Genomic DNA, 12,611 nt, shown 5'->3' with positions numbered 1-12,611 from the left:
TTGAGCTTTTGGCATTTTAAATGACAATGCCTTTTATTCATTTGTTTTTAAAACGTGCAATTGGTGCATAAACACACACTTTGAACGTATAGTCCTTGCTTACGATGAGCAAGGCTGGCAGTAAAAGAAACTGTCAGCCTTGCTTCTCATAAGCATGTACTATAAGTACAAAGTGCTTGTTTACGCACCGATGCAAATGAATAAAAGGCATTGTCATTTACAATGCCAATAGCTCAAACTTTAATAATGCGAGACGTATTGCATTGTAAATCTTGAAATCGAACCTGAATTTGGTTAGCATGTAACCAAGGGCTACTGTGAGTGAGCTGTGAAGTACTTGAGCAGGACACCAGCACTCCACTTTTAGGGATGGCCGAATGAGGAGTTTGCTGCATAGTCAGTTTACAGGACTGCTCCCCACCCCAACAAGACCAAGGATGAGACCAAATAAATAAATAAACCCACAACTCTGCACTTACTGCACACCGACACTGCACCGTGCCCTCAGAGCCAGGATCGCGTCACTTCTGAAGAGCAGCATGGAGGAAGTTATTCACCCGCAGGGCCAGGCTGTTGTGTAGAGAGTTGCTATGTGTATGTGTATATAGGCTGTGTGCAGGGAGGGGCGCGTCCTGTTCACAGCTGTGCTACAACACACTACACCCCACTCGCCTGCTTCCCAAGGCAGAAAGGGGGTCTACTAAAGTGCAACATCGCACACTTAAAAAAAAATGCGAAACAGAAAGCATCCAGGCCGGGAGGAGAGCTGGGAGGGCGAGGGCTGTCCGTGCATGCGCTTTACGTGGATCTTTCGCGTGTTCCGCGGGCGGCTCGTGCCCTGTGGCTGCACGTGTGGACATGAAGAGCCGCTGCACTTTTATGAGAGCGGCGCGGACCATGAGGCCGAGGGAGGGGGCCGCCAAAGGAAAAACAAAGCAGAAGTCCGGCGGGAGCCTACCCCACCTTCGTGAATGCCGCATGCTGCGGCCAAAGTAGGATTTCTTTCGGGGCTCCTATGATCAAGACGGAGCCTCGCGCGGTGGTGCAGTAAGCCGCTGAAGACACGAGACCAACGCACATTCCCCACATGAGCTAGTAAGTAGGTTGTGATGTACATTTAGAGCGCGAGTGGGCTTTTTTAAACAAAGAAATTACGTGAGCCTGGTGAGGACAGAAGGGGGCAAGGAGATGGGCACATCGTGCTACGTGCGTGTTCACGCGTGCGTCCACATTCCCAGTCCGGCCTGCAGCCTGCGCGTGCCCCAGTCCGGCTTGCACCCTGCGCGTGCCCATCTCCTGTGTCCCTTAAAGCCCTTGAAAGCATAACCGACGACTATAGGTCTCGCTGGCGAAAGCGCTTCGTGCTGCGTCGCCAGGTGCAGGACCTAAAAACTGGTGATGCTGGCATAATTATGTAACATGGTCATAGGTGGTTATATTCCAGGCATGCACTGTCTCTACAAGCAGGCTTGTACGCTAATTGCTACCTACTCTCTGGTGGGCTGCTCATCACTCATGGGCAAGACAAAGCTCATGTCACTCTGACAGATTGTAGGGAGTTTCTAAGCATCACCTGCAGCCCATCTATTATTACTGTACTACATATATATATATATATATATATATATATACATATATATATATATATATATATATATATATATAGTGCAAGAAGCCCAATAAATTGGCAGCATTCTTTCAATTTGAGCTCATGCTTACACTAATTTTATATTCAAAGGTATGAAGCTGTAATTCAGAAAAAACTAACCTAAAATAAATCCCTCTTGTGGCTGCTGTTGCTTCATCTGCCTACAATGTCAAACCCAATGCGGTCAAAGGAGCAGAACAATAGCTTATAGCAAAACTAACTGAAAACTTTACTCGAGGTCTTAAGATAAAACCTAATACAGGTTTTACTTTATCGACTTAAATAAGGACTGGTTTGTGCACAACAGAAAATATTGAAGTTTCTCCACATACTCTTATTTAAGAGGATTGTCTTTTTTGCACAGCGCCACTGGCATCGTCCTGACACCGTGTGTTGCTAAATTTATGCAGATCACTCAGCAACCCATAATCCCAGAAAAAAGGACGAGGGCCAAACTCACAGGATGCCAAGTGTTCAAGTTACATTAGAGAAGAAGTTACAGAAAAGGCACCAGGGTATCCAAGAAGGAGCCACAAATGGAATTGAACAATGTGTGCTCTAATTGAGGATTATGTTGGCGTTTGTTGAAATTTAAAATCCAATTTCTAACCCTGGAAAGGAGGGATGCATCTTGAATTTGTGCCACTGAAATTCAGTTTGCAAGCTGTGGACTGTGCTGAAAAATAACTATGTTCTAGCCCAACTGATCTTGTTAATAATACGACAACAGTTAGGCTATATTTTTCGGAAAATTAAACTTTAATAATCCACTTTTTGATTCATTTTCAGATTCATAGAGTGATGAAAAAAATACCAATAGTACCAACAAGCCTGCTCGTTTCCATACATTTTGCAACACCTGCGCTTAGTTCGCAGCTTGATGCTGCTTCACGTCATTCCATCCTGCTGTCTCAAGAACCCTTTGCAGCTTTCTCCATGAAATACAACTGCATCTCTGCTTAAACACCAAGATCCCCGTCTACGTCTGTATCTTATCAGATTCACATCAGGACAGAAACCTACTTAAGGCACAATAGTAAGAAACTTTGCTTTTGACACCACTGTAAACTTCAAAAACAGTAGAACCGTTTACCTGGGAGCAATGGTGAAAGAGATTCAGTAAGTATGGTCCAATGGGTGCTCAGCGGATGCATAAGTGCCATTGTGAGGTAAAGTTTTTTAAATTATTTTTAGTAAATCTAACGTCTCTTCATACACAGATTATCCGAATACAGCACAATGATTTAATTTCATGAACATCTGTGCAAGAATTTTGGTAACTAGGTAAGTTGGGAAAGGCAATACAATTCCTCACTGGATTGACCACACATACAACTGACCTTATTGGAAGAACCTACTGATGATTCAGGTCGCAAAGCACACTTCCCTCTCCTCCCTAATTTTTATTTTTATTTTACAACAGTTAAACACAGACAAGGAATAAGAGCACTGTATATGCACATTCACACAGTTGCTCACTATGTATAGCCAAGCTGGGTCACAGTTGCTGGAGAGGTTTCCAGAATATAGAGCTTGGTGGAAACCTTAAACTACTAAAACAAATTTGAAAGCCACCAATGGATACAAATCCAATAGTGCTTTAGAAAAAAAATGCATCCAATTAATTCAAGCACATTACATCACAATGTACACAGCACAAGCTTTCTCTGAAAAAACACAGTATATGGCGTGGGGAGAAACCATCAATTAATAATTGTCCACTGTATTGAATAGGTGTAGTCTCCATAACATAAAAAAAGAAGCCTATACAGTCTAAGAAGTCTGCTAATGTTACTTCCTAACACATAGTTTCCAATGACTTGCATGGTATTATTTTAGATGCGGCAGTGGGCAGCTGCTCATCTTGCATACCTCCACTCTAAACACTGCCAAGAACGGAAAGCAGTTATTGTAAATCCATAGAGTAATGTGGAAAACACCATAAATATTCCCCGATTATGTAGTCAACCTAGTCTGACGCACATGGTGGATGCAACGTTTGAAAACAGAAAAGTGTATGGATAACAGTAGGTCATTGTAAATTATAACAAAACGTATACCACAACATTTTCCAAGGACTTAATCTCCCTTAAGAGTAGGCAATCATGCATAGTTCTCTAAAGACAAATCAGCAGCACACTCAGCGTTTTGATCTTAACTACAACAATGATTACCATTCCAACATACTGACCACACTTAAACACCCTCATTGGAAAATTACCATAAAACTAAATGATTCAACTCCTCCTACTTTACTAATCATGACCCCATCAGTTAATTTTTAAGCTCCCAGAATACCAGCATTTCGTTTTTTCGATTTATGTAGATTTTTTTTGTGGTTCTCTTTATTCTTCAGTACAATGTCCATCATTCTACTGTAACGAAAGCCTTCAAAGACTGAGCGGTTCCTGTCTTTTAAATGACCCAGGTAATATCAATGACCACTCCTTTGATCATGAGACTGATTTTGGGTCAAGCCATGTTCTTCCTTAGTAATGCGGTAGGGAGGTGGCAGTGTCTCTACCGATCTGCTGCACGCAATAGTGAGATAATCCAGAGCTCTACTCTATGGTGCTGTAGTCCTGAATTTTTAAAATCGCCAATTTCAATACTTTTAATTCTATGTGCCTACTGCACTCGCATCTCTGTTTTTAAAGTGTTTTGTGCCATACGGGGAAAATTAAAAGGGGGGCCTGGCACTCACCACACAGGGAAGCCTGGGCTCAGTGTTTTGATCCTGCCCGCCCCGGTCCGACTCGGTAGCTAGTACCGTTGAGCGGAGGGCGGGACAGGGAGAGCCAGGCACTTCCGCCCTACTACAGGAGCGGTTAGCGCTCTAGTTGTTGCAAGGGAAGGGCTACTTAGGCGGCGAGGAGCTGCGGGCGTGCTGCGGTAGGGAGGACGGTGGCAGTGTCTCTCCCGATCCGCTGCACGCAACAGTGAGATAATCCAGAGCTCTACTCCATGGTGCTGTAGTCCTGAATTTTTAAAATCGCCAATTTCAATACTTTTAAATCTATGTGCCTACTGCACTTGCATCTCTGTTTTTAAAGTGTTTTGGGCCATACAGGGAAAATTAAAAGGGGGGCCTGGCACTCACCACGCAGGGAAGCCTGGGCTCAGTGTTTTGATCCTGCCCCCCCGGTCCGACTCGGTAGCTAGTACCGTTGAGCGCGGGCGGGACGGGGAGAGCCAGGCACTTCCGCCCTACTACTGGAGCGGTTAGCGCTCTAGTTGTTGCAAGGGAAGGGCTACTTAGCCCTCTCCTCACTACGAGCGCGCAGCGTTCGCGCGCAGGGGAGCGCATAAGACGCGCCTAACGTCCGCGACCGGACGTGGCCAGGGGCCATGATTTCTGTCCCGTAAGACGGGGATCATTGTACAGCTAAGCCGGTCAGGTATTCGTCTCGGGAATTATTAGCTTTACGGTCTGCCCCCTTGCAAGGTTGTGCGAGGGAGGCCTGTCCATCCCCGGAAGGACCGTTCTCTTGCCGTTACTGTCAGTTTCAGGCTCCTTATGATGATTATCAAGCTGGAGTACCTCTTGTGACTGCTCCTAACATTCAAAAAGGATGGAAGAATTTGCTCTGTAACGTCAGATCTCTGTCTAAACATCATACAGAGGTCTGGGACCTGATTTCGACCTCATAACCTGAGCTGTGCTTCCTGACAGACGTGGCTGATGCCCCATTCGGTCCCTGCAATTACCCTTGGCATCCCAGAAGGATATAAAATAGTGAGGATGGATAGACCTAAAAAAACTGGTGGTGTATCGCCTTAGTCCATTTCAATATTGGATCACTGTTGCACTGCAGATATGGAACTAATGATCTTTAGGATCGATAATTCGACAAGGGCTGGTTGGAAAGGGGCCTTGGTTTATCGCCCTCCAGGCCCTTGCACGACTTTTTCCATCTCACTAGTTGAAGCATTGGCCCCGCACATCAATTCCGGCAATGATTTTCTACTCCTAGGAGATTTTAGTGTACATAGTGAATTATTGGATAATGTGGAGGCTCAGTCTCTGTTAACCGATCTTTCCTTATTGGGGCTAACACAGTATAACACGGGCCCCACTCACCTGGCAGGACACACAGACTTAGTATTATCTAATTCCCCCAAAATGATTTGCCACCCTCCCAGACAGGTAAATTGGACCGATCATTCGGTCATAGAATTCGTCATGCCAGTTTGGATCAAACCCCCTAGTCAATCCTTAATTTTACCATTGTTGCGGAGACATTGGCATAAAATATCTCTAGAGGTTTTCCAAGAGACATTTGCTGAACCCCAATTTACAGCCTCTGATGACATTGAGCTGGCCCTGTCCAAATACAACCGTGCCATCCACTCTGCTGTAGAAACCATTGCCCCCTTGAAATTATGTAAGCCACGGCCTGCACAACGGCAGGAAGTTTGGTTTACTGACCAATTACGGTCTCATAAACAGGCTTGTAGGAAGCTTGAAAAGATCTGGAGATCCACGCACTTTGAGGCTGATAAGAATAGCTACTATACAGCCCTGGCTTTCTATCATAAGAAAATCAGATCGGCCCGTAAGAACTATATCGCCTCACAACTTATGGAGGCAGGCAACGCCCCTAAGGTTTTGTACCGGATTCTTCAAACGTTCACTAAACCTATGGCTTGCGAGAGTCCTGATCTATCGTCGCAACAATTATGCGACGATATTTCCCTCTACTTTACCAACAAGATAGACAGGATCTATGAAAAAATCATTGACTCAAGCCTTTCCATGGGCCGGACCTTGATGCCATCTCAGGAAAGCAGGGATGCTAATTCCATCACGCTTACCGAGTTTCCTGCTGCCTCCCTGAGTGAGGTAGCGGGCCTTATTAGTCAAATCAAGAGTGGTTCACCATCAGATCTTATCCCGGCAAGAATTTTGTCATCGGTCGGCAAGGCACTTGGTCCTGTGATCCAGTCCCTTGTCAACCTTTCTCTTTCCGAGGGCCGGGTTCCACAGGAGTGGAAGACGGCACTGGTGAGACCCATTTGGAAGAACTCTTCCATCCCATGGACAGAATTGTCCAACCTCAGGCCCATATCTCTCCTCCCGTACCTGAGCAAATTAACGGAAAAGCTCGCTAATATCCATCTGTCAAGCTTTATCAAGCGAACAGGAAGTCTGGATCATTCTCAGTCTGGCTTCAGGCCACATCATAGCACCGATCAGCGCTCCTTTCTGTGGCGGATGACATCCGAATGTCCCAGGATAAAGGGTATTCAGTGATTCTGGTGCTATTGGATTTATCGGCTGCGTTCGATACTATATCCCACGACATCTTGCTCAGGCGTTTGGTAGAGGTTGGGCTTGAGGGTTCGGCACTGGCCTGGATGAGGAGCTTTTTATCTGGCCGTACACAGTGTGTTAATATGGGATCATTTCGATCTGCCTCTGTAGAGCTCACAAAGGGGGTGCCACAGGGATCATGTTTAAGCCCTACTCTTTTTAACATCTATGTGGCCCCCCTGGCCAGTATTATGAGATCATACGGATTTATCCCAGTGTCATATGCTGATGCTGATGACACTCAGCTCCTTTTTCCATTCAACTCACTAAGCTCCGTGGTCAAACAGTCCTTTTCAGAAGGCATGAAGGCGGTCTCTCAATGGATGGCCCTAATGTCCTACAGTGCGATGTGGGGAAAACGGAGGTTATGCCTTTTGGGGAAGCTAAAATGCTGTGGACTCCAGACTGGTGGCCCCCAGATCTAGGCCCCGTCCCTAGCCCTAAACAGGTGGTAAAGAACTTGGGCGTGCGACTGGATCAAGATTAATCTTTAAAGGACCATGTAAATCAGACAGTTGGGTCCTGTTTTCATATAATTGGATTACTTCGCAAAGTGTTTCCTTTACTTCCAGATACAACCAGGAAAACATTGGTCCAGGCCCTGGTGCTCAGTCGCCTGGACTATTGCAATGGACTGTTGGTATCGGCAAACAATGGTGTACTTAGCAGGCTTCAGGTGGTGCAAAACACTGCTGCAAGGCTGGTCCTGAATGCCCCACACCCAGATCTCCATCTCACCCTTTGCTAGAAAAACTACACTGGTTGCCGATTCGCCAACGGATCAAATTCAAAATCTGCTGTGTGGTCCATAAGGGTATACATGGCCTAGGCCCTTCGTATCTGGCAGAAAAGTTTATTCCCTACAACCCAGCACGTACCCTCCGCTCTAGCAACCAGTCCTTTCTTCAAGTTCCTATTGTTAAAAAGGCAAGACAGGGTGGAAAAGCCTTGTCCTTTCTCGGCCCTGGCTTTGGAATAAACTTCCCGATTCTCTTAGGCAATGTACAGACCATCTGACCTTTAGGAAACTGCTAAAAACCTTTTTGTTCCAGGCTCAGTGCCCCGTCTAGATTATCAGCTCTTCCATCCTTATCTTTCATGTTGCGTTGGGCGCAGAGATACTCCTCCGGGAGTCGATTCTAGCACGGTACAAACTCACAAATAAATAAATTCAGCTGACACCACGATAGAAAGCCTTTCGATCGGATATACGGCTTTTGAATCATAACGGGTCAGCTTCTCACTTTCAATATATGTATATAGAATCCCATGTTCTGTCTATTTTGTGCTCCACGTTTTTCTTTTTTTGTGTCCATGTACATTAGTGACGAAACCATCTTTCTACTAATGTTCATTCCCTTAAAACAGGACTTGTTCATTATGATTTGGGCTCCCGGTTTTATGGTATGTTTTAAAAAACTATTATTGGTATTTATCCAAATGTATTTTATGTTTTGAGAGCAAATGGGGTCATAAAATGGTATATTTCCACTTATAAATATATTGTCATACTTTGAGGCCTTTCGCATTTTAGCAACTTAAGCAGCCAAATATATCAAGACATTACATTGAGAAGTAAATATTAGCATTATATACAAATATATGTTAACATATGCGTGCATTTAAGGGAATCTCATTATGTTTTTAAATCCCCCTGGTGTCCATCTGCTTAGAAGTTGGGCTGGAATTTATGAAGGACAACAAGGAGAGTCCTTAACCAGAAGCATCATTTTCTGTATTTTACTACTTTTAAAAATACATACAGAGAGGAAATAGATTGTTTTCTGTGTGTATTTATCTATAAAAATCAGTAAAAACTGAAAACTGGAAGCCTTTTAGTATGATGTTTTGTGTATAGTTCCCACTGGAAGCCATTTGGATGAATACCCGTTTTGAAATGCTGTTATTTACTGGTTTACATCACAACAGAAGTTGCCTTTTTACTCCGATGGTGTTGCTTGAAAAGCGAGCACAGACTTACGGCTGTCAGTTTTCCAGTCCGTGCTGAAAGCAACTGTCACTTTCGAAAGCCATAGCATTGACAAGAGGGATTGGGCTGTGTGGCAGGAAGGTGGTTTGTTTGATTTTGGAGGGGGAAGAGGAAGGTACTACTGAGGATCATGGGAGAGGGTGGCAGAGCATCAGGTTTTATCTTGGTTTTTTTTGCATTTGGGCAGGGGAGGCGAGGGTATTAAGGGTGGCCAGAGAAAAGTGGACGGATATCAGGAATGAATATTTTTTAATAAGTGGTCAGGGACGGGTGAGATACATAGAGTGGTGGGGAGAAGTATGTGATGTATAATGAGATGGCTTTGCCTCAGTGCATGTCACCTGAGCAGAGGAAGAGAATCTGTTGAGAAGGGGGCTTACACAATATAAAATGGTGAACTGGGTGACGTCACCAAAACGCGGTTTTGCAACTCGGGGTTCCAAGTGATTTCACAGAAAACTCATGCTTCACTCTAATTGTCTATAACTATTGGTGGAGTATATGCCCATTGAACTGTCTAATTTGGGTTGATTCTTATAAAGCAAAAAATAAGTCTGATGGCAACTTGGTGCTAGGATTAACGTAAATAAACGGGAAACAAATGGAATATCATAAAATCATATATTTAGGGAGCCTTACTAAAGGGGATGTGGTTCTCAATTTTACACGGGGCAAGGAGTAGAGAATTCCAAAGGGATGTAGTAATTCAAGATATTATGTATACCTAAGGCTAGCCAATCTTTTTCTCATGGAATAGATTGTTTGGGGAGATTGAGTGTGTGTACCTTAATGTCTGGGATGTCTCCACCTACAATTACCTTGGCCATCATCCATGCATGTAGTGGAATCATTTTAAGCCACCATTTATAAAACATGCCTTTAGGTATCCAAGCTCAGTTCTAGTCCTGGTTCCACTTGAGTGAGGTAGGGGTGTTTACTTTATATTTGGATACTCCAGTTCAATCATTAAACTCCAAGAAATAGCATGTTAACATTTTCGGATTTTAGAGGTAAAGGAAATTAACTACTCCATCAATGCAGGCCTCCTGTAAAAAATATTTGTGTGGCTATGAAGGTAATTTGAAAAGCTCCCATGTCCATAAATCACTGCTATTGTTTTTTAGCAGATAGGCTTTTGACAATCTTTTCCTCTGATGCATTGGGTGTGCCTCGATTTTGTAACAGTATCTCTCATTTGTCTTGTACCGTCAATGGCACAGCCATCGAATTTGTCTTTCATTTCTAGAACATTCCTCTCGTCTGGCCGTCCCATAACAATGCTGGCGTACAGCATTTTTATCCCAGATTTGGATGCACTTATCGAATCAGCGCCTACCTTGGACTAGAAATGTTTTTATGAGACAAGAATAAATAACATTTAAAGTTATGGCAGGATAAAGACTTTTCGACGACAGGGTATTTGGGAACACGAGCTGCTTCTCGAAGCTTCAGCTCAAGATGACTGCACTCGTGTTGGTGCCATGATGCTTGCTGCTCGAGGACAGCTTTTTGGGAAGCGTGGAAGGGGTGATCTCATCTAAGTCCACTTACGTCATCTGCCAAGGCGGACGCCACATTGAGTACAGGTACGGGGCTCTGCCTCTCGTAGTAATGCAGCTTCTCGTGAATCTGAAAGAGAGTTGAGACACAGATTAGTTCATGCTGCAAAAATATAGCAAACCTATCAATGCATAAAGAGCAGGCGCACGGATTTAAGAGTTCAGCTCCTCAAAACAATACATTGGATGGAAAATGTTTGCAGCTTATACTTGGTGTTGAGTAAAAAATGAACTCATTTGGTTCTGTTCTTGCGTTCAACATTTTTTAAGTTGTACATGCCTATTCAAACAGGTAAATATATACAATTATAATTAAAAAAATTACAAAAATTGGCACGTGATAAGACTGAAGCACCGTTCACATTAGCATGCCCGATTTCGTAACCTTGAATAAAATCTTTTTAAGTCCCTTTTACGTGCACTTTAGAACCGAGGGTCAGTTTCAGAGTTATGTGACACCACCAGAGGCCGTATTATTTAAGTGCCCCAGGGGCGCAACGGGTGTTTGCGAATGCTTTGCGGGCACTTTGGTATTACAGGAGGGGGCCACAGAAGCTTGGGCAGGCATTCTGTAATACCGATAGCACTGGCGCACGTAAAGCGGCAGCACTATCTTCAGGGGGCATGTAAATGAGGGAATCTCATTGCTTCTGCGCCCGCGCCATACTACAGACGCGGCGCAGAGACAAAGAAACTGTCAGTGTGCCTTCTGGATGAGGTAAAGGGGGTCCCACGGATCCCCCTAGACATTCCCCTTGAAGGCGGATGCAGTCACTGACTGCACCGGCCAGCAAGGGGTTCTCTAAACCCCTTTAAAAGTGCAGGCGGGTTTCTACCTAAACTGTGAAAACATGGAGTGGCTTTAAAGCAGATGCACTGTTTTTCTCATGAACATGCTTTCCCCAGGGCAGCACAAGTTCGGGGCTGACCTGGTGGCAACACATTCCACGTAATAGGGCGCACTTTCTCTGTTTGCACCTGTTTTAAGGTGTGCCGGGATCAAACAGGGAAAGTGCACCCTTTCCATAACAGGGCCGCAAATATGCTGCTGCAATCTACTGATGAGTGTTAAGCTCCACGCTATGCCTATTATTAAAATACTTGCTCTGTCATGCTGGTCGGTTCACATAAATCCTCAAATAATGTCGTGAGAGGGGTAGCCCCAGAGGAAACCACAGAGGTGGCCCTCAGTAGGCCTATAACTTCGGCTCTGCCTTCTCCACACAACAGAAGGAAGCACATCTGTTCCAGTCCCTCCGATTGATAGCAGCAGAAAAGAAAGTAACCAGTGTGTTGGGACCTGCCCCAGTAACAACAACTGAGTTAATGCCATTTTTGGGCTTGTCAGTTCACTCAGTGGTCTGTTAAAAAGTGGAGTGTGAATTGGTGGCCATCAGCTCTCTGACACTCGGTGCAAACTCTCCCTTAAATCATTACCCTACTGTTAATGCAGCTTTGGCAGGCCTAGTACATCTGTGCTCACACACCCAGTAGGCCAGTGGTTCCCAAACTTTTTTGACCCGTGGCTCCCTTGACCTAATTGGCAGTTGACCGTGGCTCCTGACCATTTTTTTACCGGTGGGCAGGGGGGGGGGGGGGGGGGGGGGGGAATATAAGCACAACCTCGGGAGTACTTACCGTCGGCTTCCTAAAGTAATTGGGATGCAATGAAGGTATTCTAATCATATTTGTAACAATGTTCACATTATTAATTGACAGCAAAGCCATTGAATCTGAAGAGAGGCACATGAAGTATCTATTGCAGTACTTTCACAGTGTGCCAAGCAAGATGGATTGATCAATTTGAGCTAATGTTGAGGATTCACTCTCGCCACAAACACAAACCATTGTGGCATAATGATACAATTCACAGTACCGTTTGCTGACAAATCAATAAAATATCCATAGGAACTTCAGAAACTTCAGAAAATCTGGACCATGCACTTTAAAATGGACCATCTATCTAAAAAAATCAATATAACATACTGCTTCACTTCTACGGTCCTCTTGCTTTGACTGTCCCCCCGCTAATGTGTGCACAAGTTTCCCCACAGAAATGAGGGTCGTTTGGAATAAAAAAAGCTGAAACATTAAAATACA

General features: G+C 44.4%; 1 protein-coding gene across 1 annotated transcript in view; it reads right to left on the bottom strand.

Annotated features, from left to right (window-relative positions):
- The window catches only part of MPP7 (MAGUK p55 scaffold protein 7), a 1,171,941-nt gene that overhangs the window by 600,610 nt on the left and 558,720 nt on the right, over nucleotides 1-12,611 (bottom strand). Inside the window, exon 5 of the mRNA XM_078663396.1 lies at nucleotides 10,504-10,581. Coding sequence (XP_078519522.1) covers nucleotides 10,504-10,581 — 78 coding nt within the window. The remainder of the gene's footprint in view (nucleotides 1-10,503; nucleotides 10,582-12,611) is intronic.

This window comes from Lissotriton helveticus, chromosome 10, assembly GCF_964261635.1.
Source record: "Lissotriton helveticus chromosome 10, aLisHel1.1, whole genome shotgun sequence".
NCBI classification, from domain to species: Eukaryota; Metazoa; Chordata; class Amphibia; order Caudata; family Salamandridae; genus Lissotriton; species Lissotriton helveticus.
Note: the sequence above shows the minus strand (reverse complement) of the source record. Positions and strands in the feature narration are given on the sequence as shown.